The sequence below is a fragment of the Anguilla anguilla genome, chromosome 14, assembly GCF_013347855.1.
Source record: "Anguilla anguilla isolate fAngAng1 chromosome 14, fAngAng1.pri, whole genome shotgun sequence".
Lineage (NCBI taxonomy): Eukaryota > Metazoa > Chordata > Actinopteri > Anguilliformes > Anguillidae > Anguilla > Anguilla anguilla.
In genome coordinates this window covers 3,412,938-3,439,780 of record NC_049214.1, presented here as the reverse complement: position 1 = coordinate 3,439,780, position 26,843 = coordinate 3,412,938, and the positions used below count along the sequence as shown (strand labels likewise).

Genomic DNA, 26,843 nt, shown 5'->3' with positions numbered 1-26,843 from the left:
AGAAATACTTGTACATGGTCAATGTGGGCAAAACAATTATAATAATAATTCAAATTGTCACCTCTCTTCGTGAAAGAAAAAAGAAGCAATTCAGCAACTGCATTAATACAAAAATATAAGATGTACATAAATAAAAAAAAACTCAGATATATCCTGACGTTTTTATAATTAAAGTCTGATATAACTGGACAGGACTAATAAACAATGGTTACATTTAACAAAATAAACTGAGAAATTGAAAAGCTTGCCGATCAGTGTGTAATATCATTCTTCTCCAACCAAAGGCCAGAAATCTAGAATATCTTATTACTCTTCCAACTCTTAAAAACTATGCATTATACCACCATTAAAACTCCGGTTAAAGGTCACAATCCTTTCTCCCTGGTATGCTTTAATAAAAAGGCGGCTTATGGTATTTAACAAGCTCCTGAATGTCGACATTAAAGTGACCGCCATTTTTGATGATTGGACCTTTCTCCATCCAGCAGGGTCAAGGTAATTTCACAGTCGTCCATACAAGACAAAATTGATTTACTGGCATACAGATTGCAGGTTAAAAAAAAAAAAATTTAAGTGCATGTGAAGTTCAACGAACAGCCAACGGAGAGGGAAACATCTTAATGATTCTTAACAAACCAACCGGTGTTGTTCTGGCTGACAGAGGACAAATGAAGTCAAGTATCAAGTTATGAAGCATGGTGCTGAAGCATGGTATTTCCATAGGACTGGTTTTTTTCCCTCCAACCTAGGCCATGTTCACATTTAGATAAATATTTTTATGCACAAAAGGTCAAGCTAAAATCATATTTCCATTTAATGACGGCAAATAGAAGCCATTTTGTTTCTGCCGAATGCAGACGTTCTTTGACTGCTGGCTGTAGCAGTGCAGGCCGAGGAAACTGTCACCACAGAGATTAATGAACACTCACCCCCAGCGAAGCTCATCGAATGAGTGGTAACTGGCTTGCAAAAAGGTTCAATAGGAAGTCAACAATAACAAAAATACTTTGCTGCCCCCTAGTGGTGACTCAATGCATTTACGCTTCTCCAAGCTTTGAGTTGCAATTTTTGGATGTACACTCAACCAAATGGAAAATATGGCATTTCTGCTCTTAGCCCACACCCCTAATTTAAAATATTCTAAAAAGGCCTTACTCTTGTACGTCATCGATACATTCACTTACAACATATTTGCATTTCCATACCGTTTTAGACCAAGTTCAAAATCACGATGTGATTCTGAGCGAAAATACTTTGAAACTTGATAACTTGTAAGATTTATTTTAGGAATTTGGTTGGAGAACACTACCCTTGTTTCAGTTTTTTAAAGCCAGTTATATTACGTTGAAGAACAGACCAAATTATTATAGCCACAGATATGACCCAAATACCAATACTAATCTTTTCTTTCTGCGGTACATTACAAAGAATCCTCAAACGTGGCAGCGTTTTGGGTACAGTCATATAGTCAAGGTGCGGGGCTTCTTGGTGTTTCATCAAAAGTTACGACTATGGAACACAGCAGCAGAAACTCTGCTTTATCCGAACAGACACTGACTGTCTTACATATTTCAAAGCAATGAGGGGGGGGGGGGGGGGGAAAGAAAAAAAAAAAACCTTGGTCACTCTTTGAAAGCGCTGTGCTACATATACACTACAAGCGTGTAGATATCTACGATAGCCAGAACGCCAAACCTCTATAAGAGCTTCCACAGGCCAGACCATGGAGCACCTTCGTGTGTGTGTGGATCTAACACACACACACACACACACAAAAAAAGACCTCATGCCTCATTTAACCATGCTACCCGTGAAACACGGGCCTCTGCCTGACCCATCCAACCTTGCCGCGCCCCGTTCCAAACTTCTGAGTGACAACTTGAAGGACGCCAGGCCTTATTGCCGAAAAAACACAGTGTGCTTCGTGAGGGTCGCCGCACCAAGTCCGACAAAAAACAGGTCACAGAAAGAAATCCGAATAAGTCAGCACTTCCTCAACTTTGTTACCATAAGCTAGAGACGAAGCACACAGCAAGCAAGGACTGCCAGAGGATGAAGCTGAACCCATCAGGCCACCGTAGTCCCCGGCTTTCAGTTAAAACTCTCCGAACGGACCAGCTACCGATAAAAGGCAAGACGGGCAAGTCAGTGAACTTACAAAAGCTGACAGGTCAGCCGTTCCCTTTCTCCAAACGTGTAAACTTCGACACACGGCCGTAGGCTTCTGGTGCCTCCACCCGACCCCGTAACCACCCCGCCCACCCCACCCCGCCCCGCCGTCCCGCCCCCGCCCCCTCAGACACCCCAACATTCCCCCCCCCCCCCCCCCCCCCCCCCCCGCCCACTCCTGAGACAGACAGAGGAGAGAGGAAATAAAAAAGCCTTGAGCTTCTTTCCCTGCAGATCCACGGCTGGCGTTTAACACGAGTCAAAGCAGGACCTCATGATGGCCTCCCGGTCGAACTTGAAGCTGAGGAACGACCTGGAGGTGAGCGAGTCGCCGTTGCAGTCGCCGTTGCAGTCCGCCTGCCGGGCGGGCAGCTCGTCGTTGGAGCTGCTCATGTCGCACGCCGCGTCTGCGGAGGTCAAACATCCGCCGTTAGTTTCCCGCCTTTTGCCCCCAATTGTCAGCCAATCGCCATTTCCCAATCACAATCAGACTCCGATTCATCAACGGGTGTCAACCTCCAGTCCCGGAAGGCCCAAGTGCATGCTGGATGTTGGTGTCTTTATGCGTGCACAGCTATTTGAAGTCGATGTTTGGGTAAAGACGCCACACACCCGGTTCTCAAGGCCTTAATTGGGGTCGTTCCAATGGAAACCGGACCCATTTGTAATCTTGACCACTCAGACCCTTCTGATATTCAACACCCACCAGTGATGTCTGTCCATCTCGGTCGCGAACTCACCCGTTTCAAAGTTGTCCTGAAGCCGGCGAGGCTGAAGTCTCTTGTCGTCTTTCTGAAGGAACAGGAACACGACGGTAAAGTGACAGACTGCCACAATTAACAGTTAAAAGTGCCAAAGGATGAGAAAGAAACACCTCAGATAAATGGCTTTTAAATCAATTGTACAAAGTGATTCGGTAAAAGCAGGGGTTCCCAAACCTGTTCCTCAGATCTACCGTCCTGTAGGTTTTCACTCCAACCCTAACAAAGTGCACCTCGCTCAACAGCTAGAGATCTCGCTGAGCTGCTAATTAGCCGGATCAAGCGTTTATGTGCCAAACTATGGCTGCAATGTAAACCGTCTGGATGGTGTATCTCCAGGAGCAGGGTTGGGCAGCCCTGCTCTAGCTGTTGAATGAGGTGTGCTTTGTTAGGGTTGGTGTGAAAACCTACAGGATGGTAGATCTCCAGGAGCAGGGTTGGGCAGTCCTACTTTAGCTGTAGAATGAGCTGTGGTTTGTTAGGGTTGCAGAGAAAACCTACAGGAGAGTAGATCTCCAGGAACGTGGTTGGGCAGCCCTGCTGTAGCTGTTGAATGAGCTGTGCTTTGTTAGGGTTGGAGTGAAAACCTACAGCGTTTTCACTCACCGCTCCCAGGTGGAGCTTCCCCAGCTGGGCGTTCGGCACCCCGTTTGTCCTCTTTTTCAGACTGGGGGGGTCCTGGTGCTTCTTCCCGTTCCCCTTCAAGCTGTGATTCTGCACACGACACAGAGCACGTCACTCAGCCACGCCCGTTTCTCACTCCATTTTCCATTTTCAAGCTAGACCAAACCCCTGTCGGTTTGCTCCAATCGATTCTCCGTTAAATGTCTGCTAACAAGGGGGGGGGGGGGGGGGTGGGGTAGGTTCAGGCTCAGTCCTGCCTAATTTGTCCTATTTCCTGTTTTTGTCAAACATCTTAGTGACACTGTCTCTGTGAAAACATCCATACAAATTCAATTGACTTGAACTGGATAGACATTTTCTCAAGGGAACAGAAAACATAACTTTGCTCATTTACACAGTAAGCACAAGTACGACGGGATAACATAGCAGGGTTTGCGTAGCTAGAAAGGTAGCCGTGAAGATCACTTTTATGCATCAGTCACAGGAATAATACTTATTAAGGGTTTAAAAACCAATCGTGCCAGTCAATGTAGAAATCAGCCTAAGCACAGCTTCTGAATGCCGCTCCACTCAGTCCTGGCAGCTGTAAGGACACAAGCCGCAGGGTCCTTACCTTCACTTTCAGGACGTCCGCGAGGTCGTACTGGCCGGTCTGGCCGATCGGCTTCTGCTGTTTCTGTTTCGGCCAGGCGTCCCCTGGAGAGGACTCGGCCAGCACCTGGTTTCGCCGGGGTCTGGGCCTGCGAAAAAAAAACACGGGAAGATCAGGACGCGACGCAGCGGTACGGGAGACGCCGCGGTACGGAAGACGCCGCGGGGTGGGGGGGGGGGTGACTCCTTCCCGCTGAATGCCTCACCGGATCTTGTCCATCAGCGGCTTGCACGGAGTGCTCCCGTTGGACGCGGCGTCCTCGTCGCTCTCCGACGACTCTCCCTTGCGCTTGGCGATCCACTCCCGGAGCGGCCTGCCGGCGGAAACGCAAAACGTCACCAAGGCGTTTACCGCCTGCCACTGAGTTCAGCACACAGGAGATCGTATTAACCCGTAAACAATGAAACACGTACTCCTAATTCAAATTCGAAGCAGCAATTACACTTTGACTGACATAAAATTTTATATTCGGCACCAGGTACTAATATACATTCATTCAGGTTGCCGTTGTTTAACTTAGCCTAGCAATGCGTCTGGGTTATCCAGAATGCTACGCTACTACACAGGCTCTGCATTATACACATGTAAGAGTTTTCCACAACGTCAGCGTACCACGGATTGTATGTGTGACGCAGTTGCTCCAATGTGCCTGCATAGGCCAGTGTGATTACCGGTCAGCACTGTGCCACTCAAACACCCTTTCAATTTCAAAATCGGTGATGAATTTGACTTGGGAGCTTGAAACGCAGACAGTACTGGGCTGGTTTCCAAATGCATTACCACATCACTTTTAATCTCTAATAAGAAAATTTAACTCCAAATATTATTGTTTTGAGTATCTTTCTATGTCTTTAAATACACCAGTGTTCAAAAATCAGTTCATAACAAATGTAACAAATGTATTTTAGGTAAAATAAAAATAAAAGAAAACTCTGAACGACACTGAAGCTTTGTTAAAGGGTACAAACCTCATGAACGGAATGGCCATGAAGAATTTGTTGGGCGCCAGCCCGAGCTTCGACTTGGGCGTCAGGTCATTCCTGTGACACGGGAGCTTCTCCACGGGGAACCACTCTATGTTCTGTAACGCGGAGCGAGAAGCGGGATTAGAGAAACGGTCGGTTCGACTCCACGACGCTGAGGAACACGATTCGGAGCAGAAGGGCCGAGGGGAATACCCTGATTTCCTTTCTCGTTTTGGGGTTGAACTTGGTGTCCCGCGGAACTCCAGGGATTATGTACAAGCGGGCCAGCTGATCAGTGATTTTCTGCTCGATGTACGTGTCTTTGCAGATGCGGTCCCGGATATCGAAACCCGTCTCTTCCAGGACCTACGAGAAAGAAAACATGAAGAAACAAAAATCAAAAAGGACCTCAGTAAGTTTTTAATGCGCTGTAAGTCAGTACACTGTACAGAACAACTGTTCTGCAGACAGAAGGAAATGAGAAAGAAAAGACAAAATGGAGTCTGTCAGTCATAAACCCTTGAGCCAATCAGTAGAGCCAATGTGTTACTCAAGGAGGGACTCTCTCTCACACACACTCTCTCAAACTCTCTCTGTCCCCTTCTCTCATTCCCCCCCTTCTCTTTTTCTCTCTCCCTCTCCTTCTCCTAAATCTCCCTACAAACAGGAGTCGTGTTTTTGCACACATCCCCCCACACATTTAACATTTCAAATGAAGCGGAATCACACCCCAGTGGGAGGGGGGTGGAGCGTGTTTGGCGGGGGGGGGTGTGGGGGGGGCTCACCTCCCGCACGGCGCAGTCGTGGGGGGCCTCGTCCTCGTTCACCTTCCCCTTGGGGAAGCCCCAGCCGGACTTGGCCAGGTACCCCTGCACCAGCAGCGCCTGAGGGGGGGGTCAGGCGGCACACAGGTCAGATTAAACATGAAGACTAACTGTTTGCTACTGCAGCAGCTAGTGCGGTGTCCCCATTATAAACCATAAACACGCAATAAACAATACCGGCACTCTGGAACTGACTGCAGAGAACTTAACCACTGAATGCCAGACCTGGGTCAAATACATCTGAAAATACTTGATTTATAATATTTACGTATAACAACCAAAAATACTACATTTATAATGCACCATTCATACAACCGGCATAGCCCAAAGTACATACAGTAGAACAAATATAAACAATCAAAGTAAGCATTAAAAAATAAAACAAAGGAGCAAATAAATATATAGTTATTCAGGTATAAAAAGAATTAAATAAAAAAGTTTAAAAAAGCAGGTTGTCTACTCACATTGTCAAGAGTTTCATCAAGAATAATTGCACCATATGTGGGGACACCCATTTTGTATTCTTTCCATTGCTCAAGAACCTTCTGAACATCCTCTCCATGCGGCAACAGAAAAGGACAATGATTGAACAGTGGCTCGTGTTAAGGACCGTATGATCTCTACTGGAAATGCATGCAGCTGAGGGAAGGGACAGCAGGTCAGGCAGGAGGAGATGTCTTTGATTGTAAACACAAGACTTTAAAAAGATCCTGCATAGTAAACGGACTGCATTTATATAGCGCTTTTATCCATAGCACTTTGCAATTGATGCCTCTCATTCACCCATTCACACACACACACACACACACACACACACACACCAACGGTGAAAAGGCTGCTATGCAAGGTACAAATCACCTCATTGGGAGAAATTAGGGGTTAGGTGTCTTGCTCAAGGACACTTTGACATGCCCAGGGTGGGGGATCGAACCGGCAACCATCCGACTGCCAGACAACCGCTCTTACCTCCTGAGCTATGTCGCCCCATAGTATGCCTTTAAGTTAGGCCTACTCACGTTAAGCATTAAATCATTTCTGCACAGGCTGCATCTCTCACTTGGGCCAGACCGGTTCTAGACCTCAGGGAATCTGTGCAGGAACAGGTCAGGTAATCATGTGGGTCTGTGGTCAGTGAGTCTGTTAGGATTCTGGTATCACATCGTTTAAAAATGAATTTTTGCATGTTGGATCTCGGGTACAAAATCTGTGGGTACAATTTGAGTTGGGCATATCTTTTTAGAACCGTGAAGACCTCGGACGCAGGCCCTAATGCTGTCCCCCATCTGGACGCGTGCAACACCTTCCTGGAAAGGCTGTCTGACCAATCAGAATCATCTATGCCACCCAACGGGTCCTCCCTATTCCCAACTCCACACCTTCCTCCGCCAGCCACCGGTGTGGACGGATGCTGCATTCCTAATACAGAGCAGCTTTCCAGATTTCACTAGACCAGGGGTGCACAACAAAGGCCAATCCAGTTCAGGATTTTGTGTGAACATTTGCCAACATTTATTTAATTAGCCCAATCATATCTTGATCTGACATGCCTATAAGCACCAGCTACAGCCGCAGGCTGAGAGATTTGTGCTATGCTCAAGTACAGGAGTGAAGCAGTGTAGTTTGTAGAGCCGTCAGAAAACTGTATCTATGGTAATCAGTTGTAATAATAACCAGAACGCAGTCCAGCCCTCCAGGACTGGAGTTGTGCACCCCTGCACTAGACGCAGGTAAGGAAACCATGAGAACGTGCACTTTCTTGTATGAAAAACCGGAAGTGGATCGACATGCTATTCAGTAGCAGTGCAGTTTCAATCACTGCTACCGGCAGCAACTCAGACTTGTTTCAGAATACTGATACAAATATACCAGTCACAAGCACTTCCCTTTCACTAAACATTCTCTTACTACTTCCTGAACCGCAGGTCACCCATTTGCAAGTTATTTTGCCTGCTCACACATTACCATGCCGAGATCTGCATATCTGAACTGCCACCATGAAAATATTAAAACTGCCTGACAGTATCGATTCCTTTATTTCCTGGCGCATCACTTTCGGTTTAATTTTCTCCTGAAAAGAAACATAAAAAAGTCGACGTGCGTACCGCAACTAGATCTTGATTACAAGCCATGCATGCACTGCATTGCGTCGAGCATAAAAAGGATATCAGCTTTGGCAAAATCTCTTATCCCACACTGAGGTAATCCTGGTGAATTTTCCATACTGAAGTCCAGGTAAAACCAGTGGGCAAGTTCAATCTGGAAGCAAACTCTGATGGCATTGTCCCTCTCTTCACTGGGAATGTGGAGAATGAATCGGCTAAGGAAGAGGAAAAGAAAGTCTAAATAACGTTGTTTTGACTTGGGTCAGCAAGCATTCTCATTTGCCAAACATAGGTCCATCTCTTGCCGTGGATATGCGGAGAACCGTCTGTAATGACGGTTTCAATTACACCAAAAATACACGATATTAGCTATCAAATGCGTCGCAATTCGATGTCATGTGTAAATTTAATTGACGCCATTAACATAGTCTGAAGCAACTGGAAAAACGAGCTCTCAGTGGTAATTGTCTGACAGAGACGAGTTAGCACAGTAGCGTGGAAAAAGGAAATACAATTAAATACGTCGTGGAGAACTTAATACAATTTGAAAAGAACTGAAATATTCTACGCTTATTAAAAATGTATTAGACTAGGTACTTCTTACAATCGTTATACCTTACACATCATGATACGAATGCGATATATAACCGCAACCTTTTAAATCAGACTTACATTAACAGCAATCTCCTTCAACAACAGTTCCCTTTCACTTAGCTGGCTACTAGCTAGCTTGTTACAAAGACAAATCATACCCTGTTTGTACAATCGTTAGCTATCAAATCATATATTTTGCGCAGCGCGCCTAGCAATTAGAAAACATTGGGTCTGAATGTATTATCGTAAGTAAAATCCTGTGAAATACAGCCTTTTCCAAATTAACTGCTATCAAGTTGGATCTCTGGACAGTTAGCCAAGTTACCAAACTACTCAAGTAGCAAACTGGCTAACAGTGTTTTGAATATAGCTGGCTAACGTTCGTTATATAGCTGCTAGTAGCCTAGCAATGTTTGTTAGCTAGCTTGCCAGCTAATCACTTAGCTGGCCAGTTTAACAACATCTAACAAAGCTAACATTAGCCACTGCTTGTTGCTTTGTTTACCCGGAGTGCATTAGCCAGTTATTAACTACATGTCTAGTTTAGTAAGACAGCCAGTCCAATACCTGCAGAGGTCGTCCAATACACCGGTGGGAATCTCCCCTCGTTTTGTCTCCATGATGAGGATGAGAACATCCCGAATTCGCGAAACTATTGAGAGGGAAAAACAAACTAGCGTGCTATAACCGATTTTTCAAACGTCCCATGAATAAAGTTAGAAAAAAAGAAATGCATTTGAAGATTCTGCTGACTGCACTAGTTGAACTCCGAGAGTGTAGGCAGGGCTAATACACACCACCGCGCAATCATACCGATGAGAGTAATCTCATAGCTAACAAAACGCAACTTTTTTCAGCAGTGACCTGCTGCTGCAAGCTAACTGTAGGAGCGTGAAGCTAACCACAATAAGAAAACTACTTCCAGGTAACCACTAGAGGGATACATTTCACAATAAAAGTTATGACTTATTTCAGTAGGTTATTTCTTAGTTGTTTCTTCTCAGTAAGAACACTAGTCTGAGCAGGGCAGCTTTCTCACCTGAAATTCAGGCATTCCTCAGGAAGAGGTCAATGGTGCCTTCTTGTCGGGAAATTATTGCATTCCCCCTCCTCAGTAATTTACATCAAATGTCACTAATTAAGCACAAGTAGTGTTTGACGGCAATGTTGCCATATGCTGTTTTCGGTGCGTAGAACCCAGTAGAACCATAGACATTCAGCAGACATTTTTACAGTGCCGAGTAGTAAATCTTTTTCTTTCTAAGCAATGTGAACTAGGCCTACACATAAAAGGCGACATTATATTACCAGCAATTATATTGGGATGGAAGGTTACGCCTTGGCGGGGCAGCATTTCCATATGCATCACTACATACTGCAACAATTAAATTGTAGTGATGTAGGCTTAAAAAATGAAAGTCAAAAACAGATTAAGTGAAATTGAGTGAAAGGCAAGATTTAAATTTTGTGATTAATTGTGGATAGTTGTATAATAGTCTCCTTTGCCATTCTTTACAGATGCTTAGTGTTTACTTGTTCATAGAAAAAGACACATATGAGAAGAAAAGCTGGAAAGGACAACTAGTATAATTTTTCCTTCTGCATAAAATTAGACTTTTTTCCACTTCTGTCCCAGAAAACCCAGACTTTCAATGCAGTGCCTTGTTAATCTTAATCTTTATAATGTTTGGAGAAAGACAAAGGAAATGTTCAACCCACAATGTCTGCTGCCAATCATTAAGCATGGTGGTGGATCCAGGGGGTCTGATGATTGGTCTGTATGGTAGTATCACTGCCAAGGAATATAAAGTCATTTTCCAATTTTTTTTATTTGTAGAGGAGTGTTAACTCGCTTCATTTAATTGCTCAAACTCAGTAATTTGGTTGTTGTCTAGAACTATAGCAGGAGCATGCTTTTATTTTGGCAGGTAATGGTAGGACATTCAACCCAGAAGGCCAAGACTGAAGACATATAGTGGCTTATTGTTGCTGGTTTCACGGAGCTTCATTTTCCGCTCAATTCGTGAACAAAATCGAATCCACCAAACTGTATAAATTCTGATTTAGTTGTACAGTCGAACCATTAGTTCTGCAGGTCGAACACAAAAAACGAGTGTTCTGGCATGTAAAACAAACGTCATCAAGCGTGTACCAATGACATTGCACCAAATGTAGCCATTACCAACAAGTCTGGTTGTGAAAGAGGAAGTTGTTGAAGACGGCATAAATCCCTAGCTACGCACTTTGCGGTTTTTCCCTCATTCGTCTTGCGAATAAGTTCTGAGCGCAGTTAAAGATATTAATTTAGTGAATGTTCCGCGGCATTCAAAGAACTGTCGCGTTCGTCATTTGGAATTCCTTGTCCTGTTGTTGCACAGAATCCCCGCCTCGCAGGCGTGCGTAGTCATGGCAGGCAGAGAGAGAGGAAGATTGCGCATACCTCTGCGATCTGTTTTGGCGACGCAGGCCTTTAACTTTTACAAAACCTAAGCTCCATAAGGACTAGATTTTTTACCAAAGATCTGTGCAGTTCGTCTCTGCCCCCAAAACATTAGCCAAATATTCATCGCATACAGTTATATTCAGTAATGCATTGTTTGCTAGGGTTCCAGGCCTTACTGAAAATGAAGCTGTGATCAGCCAATAGCAGAAGTTCACCCACGAAGTCAGTTTAATTATAGCGAGCAGGTTTTATTATAGGCTAACCATTTCTCCTATCACCCTCATTTCTATCTTACATATTATGGATCATTACGCACATTGGTTACCCTTCAGTAATTCATATTTCAGTGAATTGTGTTTAATAGTTTTTCATTATTATTTTTACACTGTAATCGTGTGTGGCCAAATAGCGTTAAAACTGCATTGATTCTATTTTTCACAAACTCTCAATTAGCAAATGAATCAGGCATGTAGCCTACATTTAATTTTTCAAGCTGTTATGATCACAGTACCAGTACCCATGGATCAGCCGGAAATTATAGCCCTTCACTCGCAAATAGCATTCAGTACAGTAAACTTGAAATGAAAGGCTGATGGTTTTTTTGCCTAATTACAGACACTCCCACACACAATCACATAGACCTACACATCCTCAAGTTCAACAGAAGTTTTTTTTTTTTAATTTGAGAACCCATTTGCACACCGCCTCTGTCCAAAATGAATGCTTGATGGGCTATCATATCTAAATAGCACCATGAACTAAGAAAGCAATAAAAAGCGACGCTCCTGGTCTTTCATGAAAACTTTCCAAAACAGAAGGGAACAATGTTGGGTTTATCTTCTTTTATTTCTCAGAACACTGTGACATCGCTGAAGACAGTGGAAACTCCCAAGCAGGCCTGTGGGAAGACTGACAGCGAATGGATCTGTTTCCGTTAGCTTTCAGTTCCGTTAAAATACTATGCTGTTTGTTTTGTGAAAACAAATGTAAAATCCCTACACTTTAAAATGCGAACGGATAGAACTGTAAAAATATAATCTGAGCAACACAGAATGGTTTCGTGTCGCTTTCACCATACAATTGCATTTTACTTTTGCTTTTTATGTTATTTAAAACAACAAACTGTAAGAAAACAAACCTAGAACAAGCAGGGTTACAGTGGCACGTTAGATTTGGCACTGCCATACAGCCACTGCACAAGGGTGTGGCTGCAGAAATTCGTTGTGACGTCTCGGTTAGCCTGCCTCTGACGGTGCGGTCACTGGTGTGCTGTAAAAAAAGCTGTACAGCAAAAGCTTGTATTGCCGTTAATGGGTGTCGCAGTTCAGTTGAATAGCATAATAGCGAGATCTAACTTACAGGAATAGAAATCATGGCACACGGACTAAAAGAACGGTTCGACAAGTTCCTTCATGAGAAAAATCTTATGACGGATTTGTTAGCGAAGATCGAGGCTAAAACTGGAGTAAATAGGACGTACATTGCAGTCGGTAAGTCAAAACCACAGTTACACATCATGCAGGGAAAGGCAATGGGGCTTCTTTTCATTAGCAAGAGAAATCCACTGTGAAAGACAACAGTAGCTCACATACATCGGTTCTCGTCCTTTATTTAACTGGGAAGTCTTTACGTTTCTGTTCAGTAGACAGTCACCAGGCGGTGTATTTTTTAAATAAAATTTTCCTGATGCCTTTGTGTAAATTCTGATCTTGATTAAGATTAATTGCGTACCTTAAAATGTAAAGTGCATGTGCGCCATCAGTTGACTGCCTTGTGACCAGATTTTTTTTTAACGAAAGATACGAAGTAATAGGCGAATTTCCACACTGTTCTGTTCTAAACTCAAGGTTGTGCCGTTGGCAGGTCATATGAAATGTTTTTTTTTTTTTTTTAGCGTAGCTAGCATTCAAAGGTACCTAAAGTGCTTCTCTTGTGTTTTTCAGCTATCATCGCCTTTGTTGCGATTTACCTCGTCATTGGCTACGGGGCTTCTCTTCTGTGTAACCTCATAGCATTCGGCTACCCTGCATACATCTCGTGAGTTCTCCTCCCCGAAATGCATAATTTATTTTTACATTTAACATGTTCAAGCGCTGTAAAACGATCACTGCAACCCTGCTCTACGGCCAGTAATTATAACCGCGAGCATTCGGGAAGTCTCCCTTTCTTCGTCCACTCGCGCTTGAAAGTGGGAAGAGTAGGCTATTCGGTTCTGCTTCGACGGGGAAACACCCATTGTACACACAGAATAATGTGTGCTCTTGAAATCTCTCGGGTTTCTGCTTTGTTTATGGAGGGTGTTGTTCATGCTGCAACAAATATTGTGTGCTACGTATGTGCGCATGTCAGTTTTTTTTAGTAGGCTACCGTCTAATACCAGGATTCATGTGCACGCAGAATTGAACATACAGTTATGAAGTAATCATTCCAGCCAAAATTATATGAGACGCGAGTGATGTAGCCTATTCAGACAGACAATGCATTATATCACATGTATTTGGGATAGATTGGAGAGATATATCCAGAGTATTATTACCGTCACATTTTAAACTTAAAATATCGTGGCGTCAAACTAAATACTGAGCGAGAAACGATGTTATAAAGTGCCGTGAATTGGATTCGAGCCTGGGTTTTCAACAGTGGGTCCGCGAAGGTACTGGGGGTCCCTGACCAGACTTGATACACAATGTCTGTACATAGATTTGGGGAAATATATCCAAATATAAACCCTTTTTAAAAATATAAGCCTTTCAAAATTTATGATGGGGTCCTCTGGATGCCTTTGAGCTTTGGGTGGTCCCTGGATCAAAAAAGGTTGAAACCCCATAGATTCGAAGAATTGAAGGACCGCTGCGTAGGCCTACATTTGTAAATCTCGCAAATGGATTCATGTGCAGCGCAATTTAGTGAAGCAGCATCTTAAAATAGGTGAAGGATAGGTGAAGAATTTTTGGGCTACCTGGGAATGTATTTATCAGGTGCGTTAATTGTGATACCGGAATTCCTACACTGTTAATCAGTGTCAACAAAGAGCGCGGTGCTTCTCCGGTTTTTCCTGATATGCAACTTGGCTATTAGTTTAGGCTACGTTTGCGTCTGGGCATTGCACTACCTTGCTAATGAGTTTAGGTTCAGTGATTTACCGTTCATTTAAATGTGCCGCTCAGTTTTGGATACTATTGTGCGCGATGCGTTACCTGCTAGTGATGTCACACACTCCTTTCATTGTTCTGAACATTTAAATGCAGAAATGTTTGCACTCTTGACTCGCGGACCGAAAACATGTGGCCTGAATTTAAGAGGGCAGCCCTTAAGTAGTCTACTAACAAGGATCATGAAATGTATGGAGAAATGGTTCCTCCAAATACGCAACCTTCTTATTAAGTATAGGAAAATGCTCTGTGCTGTCATTCTTGCCGGAGGAGGCTGAGCCACATAATAATCACAGGGGTGCCAGCAATTTTGAAACATACTTTTTAGGGAAAGAAAATAATGATTTGTTAATAAAAACCTGTTATTTTGATTCCATTCTATCATCAATAAAGTACAATATTTTCATATGTGGGAAAAATGGTGTTATTTATTTTTTGTGTGTCTCTACCAAGGGACCTGATGGTAAGTTCCACCTGTCAATCAGCACGACTCAGTTTCTAGGGGAACGTGTTGCTATAAGGGGTGATTTACTGAAGCCTGTTTACAGGCCTAGACCTTTTCCCCAACGCCATGTGTATCTGTAAAATAAATTTCTTAAACCACAATGGTTTTGCCGTGCTGTGCTAGGATTGTTCTTCGGAACTTTTAAGTTTAAAATGCGTATGAACGTTTTTTTTTTGTTTTTTTAAATGTGTCCCGGTGTGGCCCCTCGTTTTGAAGCTTTTTCTTTCGAGTGAGTCTGCTTGATGTGAGATAAAAGTGCGTTTTCGCAACCATTCAAAACCACAGGAACTCGAGTGACTCATTCGTGTCAGCAGTTGCCACGGCTTCTCCACGCGGTTGACTCCACGTGTCTCGCGCCACCGATCTCTGGCACTTTTACTTACGGTCTCATTTTAGAAAGGCTCCTGACGGATCCATACTGCTGCGCTGTGTCAAACAAAATGTCCGCTTTTAAGTGCTGTGTCCGGGCTAAATAATTCAGCACTTCCTTTCCTTTCTATGGCCGTGTGGCACAGCTTTCAAGTGTCAGCATTCATAAATGTTGCATTCAAGACAGCTTCTTAGCCCATAAGTCACTGCAATTTAACGACAGGTGCTCTGTCCCAATATAATTTAGCCTGTCAGTTCATATCCGTGTCAATGTAGTGGGACGGTTGGTAGCCCTGGTTCTGAAGTGCCAGAAATGTTTCTGGTTTTTGCTCCATTCAAAGACCTATAACTGCATTATTAGATTAATGATTAGCCTTAATGAATGCCAGTGACCATGAGCTGGAGGTGTTCAGCTGTCTCACCATTCAGGCTCTGCATATTCTTCTCAGGCACTAAATAATCAATCAAACTTTTGTGCTCGAGCTTGGGTGGATGGAATGAAACCCAGAAATTTAACTTATCATAAAGTCCATAATGCTCAAGATAGCAATCAAACGGCAAACGTTTCGTCTTACGCCAGCGAGCGGGTTTTTCCACATATTTTCTACTTGTTTGATCACATTTGACCTACACACGTGGTTTTATGCTCTAGATCTAAAGGAACAAACGTTCTCTACACTGTGCAATAATCAGAGTATCGCCATAATCGGAGTAAGACCGAAATAGTAGCATGCATGTAAATGCACCCAATATTAGTCATAAAAAAGATTCTTTTGTTTAGGGAGGCCTGGGGGGGATACTGCAATGGAAGCTTAACATATCCAGGGTTCCTTTGCGTTAGCTGGCTTCACTGCAAGCACGAAACCGCGCAGACCCACGGCGCACCTGTACAAAGTGTCATGAGTGAAACGTGGCTAACTATATAGCTAGCTAGCTATGGCATGTCCACACCTCTGTAACGTTACTTGTTGTCCTCCGTGTGTCCATACATCTGTATCGGTGGTACGCGCTAAGTAGGTTAACTAAAGTAGGCGAAACGCTAACATCTTAGGTTTAGCTAAAGTAACGTTGGGCGATAAAGCTGTGTTTAAAAATCTCGTGCCGTTCGAAGTGGTGATTTTGGGAGATGCACCTGCACATGCGTCCAAGTAAACGGAGCACCACCTGCGCATGCGTCCCGCAGGTCGTCCGTAAGTGAGTGAGTGAGTGACCACAATTTGTCATGCATAGCCCACGGCGGCAGTTCCTGAGCGCCATGCGAAAAAAACTAGTTACCGCAATCGGGCTTAACAGGCATCACAAAGGTGGTCATCAGCTTGCTCAGTCAACAGGGGCTTTGTTAATCTGGCGCTGTGCATGTGCGTTCCCTGGCGCTGTGATGTGCAAAAATGAGCCTATAGCAGTACAGCACGGAGTGTACTCGAGCAGCACATTTTTCACCCGAGGGGAAAAAAGACTGACATGGATGGAAAATGAAGAACATTAAAAAAAATCATAATGTCAAAAAGTAACATTGCCATTGCCGCCAGCAAAGTCGGGGACATGGGTTTGAAATTGCAAACGGTGTAAATGTGTTATAGTTAATACCTTATGTACATTACCACTACTAACAAATAAACCTACACTCACTAAATGTCCTGCAGTTCATTTCTAATGTGACAACTTGCGTTCTCCGAGGATACTGCATATGATAAAAAGATATAGATTCTCAGGAGGCAATGCAGTGCATATGCAAGCTTCTAGAGCCCTACGCGTCCATGTCTACTTCACTTAATTACGGGACAATGGCCTGAGTCCCATCAGTTTTGAGTTTATGAATAAACTTTGCTGTGATTGCTTCGGGCAATATTTTAAACATCCTGTGTCAAGTGGTTTAAGGTTTAGGAGCTCTAGAATGAGCAGTTAACCTGCTGTGGACCAGGTTAGCCGTGGAGCATAGGTTACCATGGTGATATACCCTGATTAACAGTCAGTCAGCTGTGTGAAATGGAAAACCTCGGGGTTAAAGCTTAAGTTAGCTCGCTAACGCTGTAGTAGTAAGCCCCTCAGGCCAAGAAAGCATCATACACCAAAACAAATACAGACGTGCACACAATCGTATTTGAGTCAAACAGAGTTTATGTGTTCCAGCGGTTTTCTTTTTTTGTTTGTTTAATCGAATGAGACTAATGAAACAAAATGAAACAATTAATTTCACAATTGTTTTTTTAGATATCTTCCTGTCTATAAAAAGGGCAACCCAGACAGACCTTTTAGCATAAAAAGGCATGCACTTTAAATATTTTTAAAGTGGTTTGACCAATGAAACCGACCTAGGATACACACACACACATATACACACATATACACACGCACGCACAAGCATACACACACACACACACACACGCACATATACACACACAGACCTAAACACACACACACGCACACACACATACATATACACATACACACACACACACACACACACACATATACACATACAAGCATACACACACACAGATATACACACACACAGACTGACACAATCACACACAGACATGCACAAACACACACACACACCCACACACAGACTGATAAAGTCACACACAGACACACACACAAACATGCACAGACACACACAGGAAGAGCAAATTACCACAGTGCTTTACTGAGGCTTCAGCTCTACCCTTCACCGCCTCCCCCAACTGTAGGAGAAAATGGCCGCAGAGCTACCAGCAGCGCACCAAGCTGTCAGTTCTGCCTCAGCTCAACCAACTGTTGTCTGTTTACTGCTAGAGTGCAAATGAACAGAGCATGGTTGCCATGGCAATTGAGAGGGAAGAAATAGAAAGGTTACTCTCAGTTGTTTTGTCAGTTTCAACTGCCCACAGAGAGAACACATAATTAAATAATTAGCAGTGTTCAGAATTAACATTTGCAATGCTCTCCCTGGGTTTTTTGTGTAACTGAAAGAAGCACACTTTTGTGTATGCTTTATTTTGATATTATTAAAATAGCAGGAATATCTGTAATCAGTGTGTGCACAGCAGACCTGGGTCAAATGTGTATTTGTTTTGGATTCAAAAACTTTTCTGTGTTCTATTGATCTTGTCTGGTGTAATTGAGCCTGCCAATATGACCAGAAGGCAGGGTTTGCATTTTTGAGAGCATTTAGCTAATTGGTTCCAATACACCAGACAAGATCAGTAAAGCGTAGGAAAGTATTTAAATCCAAAACAAATAGGCTACGTATTTGATCCAGGTCTGGTGCACAGTAGGCAATTGTGTTCGACAGTATGTAATAGAATCTCACATTTGCAAAAAATTTTCATTAAAGTGAAATATACAAATAGCACATGTGTTTTGCAAAACAGGCTGAACAGGGTAAAAAACAAGGCCGTTTTCATGTGTGTTGTGTTGGTCGTGCATGCATTGGTTCCTCAGCAACTTCTTTGAACGATTTGGCGCTGGATATGTGTTCATTTAACCGCCCTGTCTGTGTGTTGTGCCAGTGTATGGTATTCATTTTCCCGTTGTCTGACCCTCTGTACCCGCTTATTCCTGGTCAGGGTCGTGGGGGGGTGCTGGAGCCTCTCCCAGCACGCATTGGGCGAGAGGCAGGAGTACACCCTGGACAGTTTGCCAGTACATCGCAGGGCACCCTCAAACCGGTGGATTATTTTAAACCCCTTTTGCCGTGTTCTGCTAAGAACTTGAGCTGTGCCCAAATATATTGCATTTTGGTGTGATGTCCATTTTCAGGCATAGGGAACTATAGGGAAATGGCTCAGCACTGTATAATGCTAACTGTCATATCTTAATTTGGACAGTTCAGTCGTAATGTAGGAACCTCGCTCTGTCGTGCTTTTTAGAATTACTGTGTACAGCCCAACTTCCTGCTCAGGCGAATCGTTTTGACTTCTCGGACAAATTTATGTCAACTTTTTTGGTACTTGCTAGCCCAAATGCCACCCGCGCGTGCCACAACTTGAGCATTGCAAGTTAAATTAACTGCATTTGGCAACAAGCCTTAGAGGATTTCCCTGTGTTCTTTCGACATGTACCCTATGTGTGACTAATGCAGTCGCACTGTTGAAGTGAAGCCCAAAGGCAAATCAACCTCAGTCTGCATTTTTTTTTTTGATGCAATCCGTGACTGAGCAGTAATTCACGACAATCAAGGTACACATTGCCGCAATGAACAACTTAATAAATAAATTGTGTGTAGGCCTACGTTTTTTTTGTTTTTTTTTTACAAGAATAGCTCTCAAATCAGAATTGATTTACTTCCATTGGACTAGGTGTACTCCAGTCCGCTTTCTCGAGAGCGAGCAAACTCAGTCAGATTGTCATGAAAATCGAGGAACTGACCCATGAAACTTCAAGATGAAGTTGTTAGGAGGCAACAAGCTAGCGAGGGTTATAAATATAATCAGTGAAACCTTGAACATTAACCGTTAATCGCGCCCCAGACACCATGATGGTTAAAAGTTGTGTAAGTCGCAGTGGATAAGAGCGGCCTGCTAAATGCCTGTGATGTAATGTAAAGAAGATCAGGCAGAGTAGTAGAGTAGTAGAGTAGAGCCAAAGCAGTGCCCAGGAGGCCAGCTACGCTGACAGGCGCAGAGCCCGTTGCCTGAAATTGCATGACATTATGCAGGTTAAGCACCTGGGAATTGAACCTCTGACCTTTTGGTTTCTAGGTCAGTTCCTTACTCAGAATGCTACGCTGCCGCCCTGTCAGAAATGAGAGAAACTGTCCAGAGATCAGTATCTTCGGCACATCATTACATTGCATTACAGGCATTTAACAGACGCTCTTACACAACATTTTACATAGCATTTACATTGTATCCATTTATACAGCTGGATATATATACTGAAGCAATGCGGGATAAGTACCTTGTGCTCAAGGGTACAACGGCTGTGTCCTAGCAGGGAATCGAACCTGTGACCTTTGGGTTAAAAGACGAACTCCTTACCCATTATACTACACTGCCCACCCCATCACAGACTTGGCCACACTGGGAGAGTGGCTGGGCGGGCGGCAGCCACTCCTGAGACAGGCCAACATTACGTCGTGTCTGGAGTTTGCCAGAGGTCACGTGACACACGGTGAGCCCTGGAAGAACATTTCATGGTGTGAGGAGGGTAAAGCCGAGCTCTTTGGCCTGAAGGCGAAGCGCCGTGTTTGTGCGAAAACAAACGCACCTCATCGCTCGGGTAACACCGTCCCCGCCGTCACACCTGGCGGCTGCAGCAGCGTGCGTTGCTATGGTTGCTCATCTGCGAGTGGGACCGAGAAGCTTGTTGCCATCAAGGAGCAAGATGGACGAATCCTTAGAGGAGAACCCGATTCAGGCCGCAAAATGTCTGTGTTTTGGGGGCGAAGATTCGTGTGCCAATGGGACATGGTGACCTGGAAAGTACGTGGAAAAGAAAGCAAAGAAACAGCTTAGAAAGCAAACATGGCCCAGCCAGAGACCAGACTTAAACTCCCACTGCAGAATCTGTGGAATGGCCTGAGAACAGCTGCCCATTGAAGCTCTCCATCTGACTTGGCAGAGCTGGAACAATTTGGCGTGGGGGAATGGGCCTAAAATACCAAAATGTAAACATCCGAAGCTCATATAGAGGCACTCGAGAAGACCCTCTTAAGAGCTGTAGTTTCTGCCAAATGGCCACCTATTGATTCTGGGGCAGGAGTGTGAACACCTCTGTCACTCTTTCAATTGAAGAAAATGTTGAATAAAAAAGAAATATTTTCATTGTAAATGTGTTGAATTTGTTGTGCTTGTTCTGTGAAGAAGAAAAAGTATTTCAGTGCATTAATATTTTAAGGTGTGACAGGACAAAATGTGTAACAAGTTCCAGGGGGTGAACTTATGGGGACCTCCATACACTGTAGGTCCCCAGAAGCTGACGTGGAATAATCAGAAGGAATAATAATTTTCTTTGCTTTTGGCGAACCAATTAATAAACAAGTTGTTGTAACTGACTCACGAATGCACTTGGTGGAGTGCACTGTATACTATAAGACTGCCACTGTGTGCGCGCGCGCGTGTGTGTGTGTGTGTGTGTATTAGCTGTCATTGCTAATACAAATCAGACACGGGAATGTACTCATCCGTAACATTGACCAGCGCAGCGAGTTTACTGGGTTAAAATAGACATGCTTTTCTGAGCTGCGTGACAGACAGACAGACAGGCAGGCAGACAGGCCCTGTGAAATACTCAGGCCTTTTTCTGAGCTGTTACAGACAGACAGACAGACAGACAGACAGGCCTTGTGAAAGGCTCAGGCTTTTTCTGAGCTGTGTGACAGACAGACAGACAGACAGACAGACAGGCAGGCAGGCCCTGTGAAAGGCTCAGGCTTTTTCTGAGCTGTGTGACAGACAGACAGACAGGCAGGCAGGCCCTGTCAAACGCCCAGGCTTTCCTTTCAGACAGCGACCTTCCGTCCCTCGCTACATGAGGCTGTCCCTCTACCCTCAGGCCTGCACTTCAGGATGCCAGAGATTAAGATTTACAGGCACAAATGTTCTATTGTTCCCTCCCTCAGCCGTTCGTTTGCCAAACAAATCATAATGAGCAAATCCCGCTAAGCGCGTTTGTACGAGGTACGGGGTTTGTTTTCTGTGTGTGTCTATGTTTGTCTTGAGATTCTTTTGTGTTTGATTATTGTATTTCATCTTGAGGGCGGCACGGTGGCGCAGTGGGTATAGCACGGTCCTGGGTTCGAATTCCGGCCTGTGCCTTTCCGTGTGGAGTTTGAATGTTCTCCCCTATGTCAACGTGGGTTTCCTCCGGGCACTCCGGTTTCCTCCCACAGTCCAAAGACATGCAGGCTGGGCTAACTGGAGACTCTAAAATTGGCCATAGGTATGAGTGTGTGTGTCGCGCCCCCCTGCAACCCTGTCCAGGATAAGCGGGTAAAGATGGTGGATGGATCTTGATGCTGTACAGTACAGCTGTCCTCTGGGATTGTACCGGAAGTCTGAGTCCGATGTGTCGCCCCGTGTTTCAGGATCAAAGCCATCGAGAGTGCCACCAAGGACGATGACACAAAATGGCTGACCTACTGGGTGGTGTTCGGGGTGTTCAGCGTGGGAGAGTTCTTCGCTGACATCTTCCTCTCCTGGTTCCCATTTTACTACATGATAAAGGTAACATGTGTGTGTGTGTGTGTGTGTGTGTGTGTGTGTGTCTGTGGCCATGTTGTGGGGTGTTCTGTGGCTGGACAGCGGAGAGCAGTTTGAGCCGTTTAACATCTTCCAACAGCAGTTTTGCGTCCAGACCAGTCGAAAGCTTTCTAGCCGACTAGCCGGGCTATATCCGGGTTAAAAACCCTTCTCTCTAGGGTTTTCGACACACTTGTTCCTGGTTGTGGTTATACACTTTGTTGTACGTCGCTCTGGATAAGAGCGTCTGCCAAATGCCTGTAATGTAATGTAATGTAATGTAATGTAAAAAAAACCTGAGTCATATTCCGGTTAACCTAGTCTGTTTGTTAAAACTGCTGAAGGCCTGCTGTATGGCCTTGTCTAAACTAGGGGCGCACCAGCATGCTGACTCGTTGGCATTTTTTAAAGGCATTTCTGGCACAATGTTGCGTTATGTAAAATGCTACAGGCTACAGATGGCTGAAAATTATGCCTTTTGAGTCATCAAGTAATTCATGCATGTGCTCCAAAAAAAAAGAAAAAAAAACACTTATACTTGTAATATCGCCATCTGCTGGTCAATACATGGTGAAAATTTATTCCGGGACAAACTATTTGCAGCTTTTGTCTTTGGGACTGAAACGATGCAGATTTATGGGTGTTGATCTGTTACACTTGAGATCAACTCCAATAAATTTCTGACTCTGAGGCACATATGCCTTGTTTATTTTGCACAACACAATTTGGTCACGTCAATCATAGAAAAGCTGGGATTGATTTTAAATTATGCTAGTAATTATATTAGCATGTGCATAAATGATGCAATATATTTGAAACTGTACTGAGACACTTTGTGTTACGTTATTGGCATTTTTAGTATTAAAAATATGCTGAAGTGTGGACATGAATGCAGTTTTGCTCACAGTACAGGGCCCTGTTTCACAAAGCAGGATTACTGAGTTAGCTGGATTACTGAGTTAGCAGGATTACTGAGTTCGCTGGTTTACTGAGTTAGCAGGATTACTGAGTTAGCCGGATTACTGAGTTAGCCGGATTACTGAGTTAGCCGGATTACTGAGTTAGCAGGATTACTGAGTTAGCAGGATTACTGAGTTAGCCGGATTACTGAGTTAGCCAGATTACTGAGTTAGCAGGATTACTGAGTTAGCCGGATTACTGAGTTAACTGGGTAACTGTTCTGAGTAAAACCCGGAACAGCTCTTTTCACCTCAGCCCGTGTTCCAGGTTCGGGAGGGTTCCAGGTGATTCTGGTTACTTGGTAAACCAGCTTCGTGAAGCAGGGCCCTGCTTTTGCAGCTGCATTTGCATTTTGCGACTGCGAAAGCTGCATTTGCTCGCAGTGCTGAGCTGTGATCTGTGGCAGGATTAGGCATGCCCTCATTGTGGGCTGACTCCAGTTGCTCCAGCACTGAGGAGCTCAGTCAGCAAATGGCCGTTCTCCAGTTCTGCAGGTTTCCCCGCCCTCGCTTAGAGCGCCCATCCATATTGCAGCTTGCAGGAGCGGTTACATTTGCACGTCGGCCCAAAATCTTTTCTCTCCAATATTCAGAGCTAAAAAATTGTTTTAACTTCTTGCAATTATTGTGTATTTTTGGCTAGTTAAAAGTTGAACATTCTGAGGTGTGTTTTCAAATTTTTACCATCGTGTAAAGAGGATGAAGCGTTTCAGATGCGCCTTTGACAAAGTCCTGGCGTGTGTCCCACCCCCCCACCCCCTCCCCCTCGTGGTTTTCAGTGCGCTTTTCTGGTGTGGTGCATGGCCCCGACTCCGTCAAACGGTTCCGTCGTGATCTACAACCGGATCATCCGCCCCATCTTCCTGAAGCACCAGGCTCGCATCGACAGAGTGGCGAAGGACCTGAAGGATAAGGCCATGGAAGCCAGTGACAAGTTCAGGGAGGAGGGTAAGGATCGCACACACACATATGCCCAGCGGTGCTTAGTGCACCCTGTGAAGAGCAGGTTTTTTTGTGGAATGTTTTTTTTTTTTTATAAAGTCAGTGTTCTAGAACTCTGTTGCTGTCAGTTACCAGTAGCCATTGTTACATCAGCATTAGAATGTTCAGTTATTCCAATCATTCCAAGAACATTCTAATCACGTATTTGTGATCTGGCATCGCAAAAGGGTTATATATGGTGCATTATCTAACAGCCTTATTTAAAAAAGAAAAGACCTCATAAAAAATTATCTTATCAACTTTTATTTACGATTATGAAATCATTAGCTTCACCTCCATCGGCCATTAGACTGCAATCGAACGGCCTGCCTGATAATGGACTTGGAAAACCTGGCTCCTGAAGAGCCATAATTCAGCTGGGTTTCCAGAGGTTTCCTCTTTGGGAGGAAATTGAAAATAGTTGAAGCAAGATGGCGATTAGTTGAATTTGGGCATTATAACCTAAATTAAATTAAAGCCAGTGGATACAGCATTCCATCCGGATAAAGACAGAGTAGATAGGATTATCACGTCTAATGCATCCTTAACACTTTGAAGAGTGCGTTTTGTTTTTTCTAAATTCTAAGTCAGTGTTCTAGAGCTCCATCGCTTTCAATTATCAGCAGTGATTGTTACATCAGCATAAGAGTCTTCAGTTAAGAACATTCTAATCATGTGTTTATCTTGCACTTAAAAGGATTAAAATCCAATCTGTGTTCCGTTTCGCAGCCAAAAAAGCAACAGCAAACATCATTTTTGAGGAAAAGAAGAGCACCTAAGAGGACCCCGGGGTTGAAGCCCCATCGAAACGGCTCCATCTCTGAAGAGGACTGTGTCACGCGTCTGAATAAATTAATGTTGCCTTGGAATTTTTTTATTTTATTTTAATTGTTTATATTGTGAACTAACCGGAGGGGTAGTTCTTAGGTCTTGCTCACTGTTTTTCCCGGTAAAAGTATAGCGGTATGCCGTAACGATGAAGAAGCAGCAAAGAAAGAGAGAAAGAGAGAGAGAGAGAGAGAGAGAGAGTGTGCCTATGGCTGAACCTCCACCTTACTTTTGAAAACCTTTCGAACCTTTACGTGGTGTAGCTACCGGCTAAACGAGGCCTTTGTGATGTGTTCACCCTGCTCTGCTGACACTCCCAATAAAAGAAAACCTGCCGTTATTTCTCCGTCTCCAGTTGCTTCTTGTTATGATCGTCTACCCCCTTCGTGCAAAAATACTCACCGTACATCTTTGATTGGCCGCTGGGTACAGATGTCAGTTGGCACCTCCTTTGATTGGCTCCTGGGTGCAGATGTCAGTTGGCACGTCCTTTGATTGGCCGCTGGGTGCAGATGTCAGTTGGCACCTCCTTTGATTGGCCGCTGGGTACAGATGTCAGTTGGCACCTCCTTTGATTGGCTGCTGGGTGCAGATGTCAGTTGGCGCCTCCTTCGAGCGGCCGTTGGGCACAGGAGTCAGCAATTGCATACCTGAGCTGGACATTTGTGATCTAGTTTCAGTAAATTCAAGTATAAATCAATCTGTTGAAAGGACAACCATAAATGAAGGCAGACATGGGAGGGGCAGTACACTGGCTCTTGACCAACCAGCAAAAAAGCACATGCACTATATCAACAATACACAGACTCACTGACCCTTGACCTGCCACAGGCTTCATCTCCCATTCAGACTGATGTAAACTAAATGTGACAACCATGACAGTCAGTCTAACCAAAGATCATTTGAATTGATTCCAGATGTGACCACAAGAGGGCACACTAACAGACTTATAATAGCCCTGAGCGTGCCATCAGGACATATATTCATAAGTAACCCTAATATAGTTTGGTAGAGGATTAATGCGTATAAAATGTCTTTACATGTTTCGTCGAGTCTGAATATTTTATTGGAGGTATTGTCTGCTCGCTCAATTTTTTTATGCATTTACATTTCACCTCCCATTGTTCTTTCTTTAAAGCAAATGTCCATATTAATAAAATTCATGTGCGAATATTAGAAATTTGACTCTCCTCCCACGACTGGAACTAGTGTCAGACGTGAATCAGCCTGAAGTCACGACTAATACAACGAATTCCCTCATTCTTTTTAGTGTAGGTGTGCATCTGAAACTGTTACTATGGCTTAACTACTAACCAAAAAATGGCAAGTGAATCATTTTGTATTTCTCAGTTAGCACAAACAAATGTTTATAAACGGAAATCGCATTTTAAAAAATCATGATTAGACCTGCGATGGGTAACAATCAAGAAATTTTAAATGATAAAAAAATACATGAGTCTTCCCTCAAGTGTTTAGACAATCAGCTTTATAAGTAAAATATCTGGACAGTTAAGAAGCTACAAGTTCCAAAATCTTCCGGTGGAAGACCTTGCTCAGTAATAAACACAGACTGCATCGACAAATGACAGTTTACAAATATGGAACAAGAGGTGCCACTAAAAGGCCTTGATTCTGTGGTGATAAAGTCCTCTTACTGGAAAATAAAAAAATAAAAAATTCTAAACCAAAAAAAGGGTTCCATGATCCACCATCAGCCCAATTATCATGGAGCACATCAACATGGTTAAGTAT

The 26,843-nt window shown here is 43.8% G+C and overlaps 2 protein-coding genes across 2 annotated transcripts; one reads left to right on the top strand and one right to left on the bottom strand.

Moving 5' to 3' along the window:
* Positions 1 to 2,336: 2,336 nt before the first annotated feature.
* Positions 2,337 to 9,590, bottom strand: dcp2 (decapping mRNA 2). The gene is made up of 11 exons (XM_035389942.1): positions 9,259 to 9,590; positions 8,161 to 8,312; positions 6,460 to 6,587; positions 5,957 to 6,055; positions 5,385 to 5,537; positions 5,175 to 5,287; positions 4,412 to 4,519; positions 4,168 to 4,294; positions 3,537 to 3,644; positions 2,910 to 2,961; positions 2,337 to 2,576 (listed from the first exon to the last, which is right to left on the bottom strand). The coding sequence occupies exons 1-11, from the start codon at positions 9,309 to 9,311 to the stop codon at positions 2,419 to 2,421; spliced, it is 1,251 nt and encodes a 416-aa protein (XP_035245833.1). The 5' UTR covers positions 9,312 to 9,590; the 3' UTR covers positions 2,337 to 2,418.
* A 2,777-nt stretch (positions 9,591 to 12,367) lies between these two features.
* On the top strand, positions 12,368 to 25,431 carry reep5 (receptor accessory protein 5). The gene is made up of 5 exons (XM_035391739.1): positions 12,368 to 12,624; positions 13,078 to 13,171; positions 22,170 to 22,308; positions 24,062 to 24,230; positions 24,993 to 25,431. Exons 1-5 carry the CDS (start codon positions 12,507 to 12,509, stop codon positions 25,040 to 25,042), a joined length of 570 nt encoding a protein of 189 aa, XP_035247630.1. The 5' UTR covers positions 12,368 to 12,506; the 3' UTR covers positions 25,043 to 25,431.
* Positions 25,432 to 26,843: the final 1,412 nt, after the last annotated feature.

Excerpts from the sequence above, each read along its gene's own strand:
- dcp2 (XM_035389942.1), bottom strand. The coding sequence starts at position 9,311 with ATGGAGACAAAACGAGGGGAGATTCCCACCGGTGTATTGGACGACCTC. Across the intron at positions 6,056-6,459 it reads TTGATGAAACTCTTGACAAT|GCGCTGCTGGTGCAGGGGTA; the intron begins GTGAGTAGACAA and ends CCCCCCCCTCAG. Across the intron at positions 5,538-5,956 it reads ACGACTGCGCCGTGCGGGAG|GTCCTGGAAGAGACGGGTTT; the intron begins GTGAGCCCCCCC and ends TCTTTCTCGTAG.
- reep5 (XM_035391739.1), top strand. The coding sequence starts at position 12,507 with ATGGCACACGGACTAAAAGAACGGTTCGACAAGTTCCTTCATGAGAAA. Across the intron at positions 12,625-13,077 it reads TAGGACGTACATTGCAGTCG|CTATCATCGCCTTTGTTGCG; the intron begins GTAAGTCAAAAC and ends TGTGTTTTTCAG. Across the intron at positions 22,309-24,061 it reads CATTTTACTACATGATAAAG|TGCGCTTTTCTGGTGTGGTG; the intron begins GTAACATGTGTG and ends CGTGGTTTTCAG.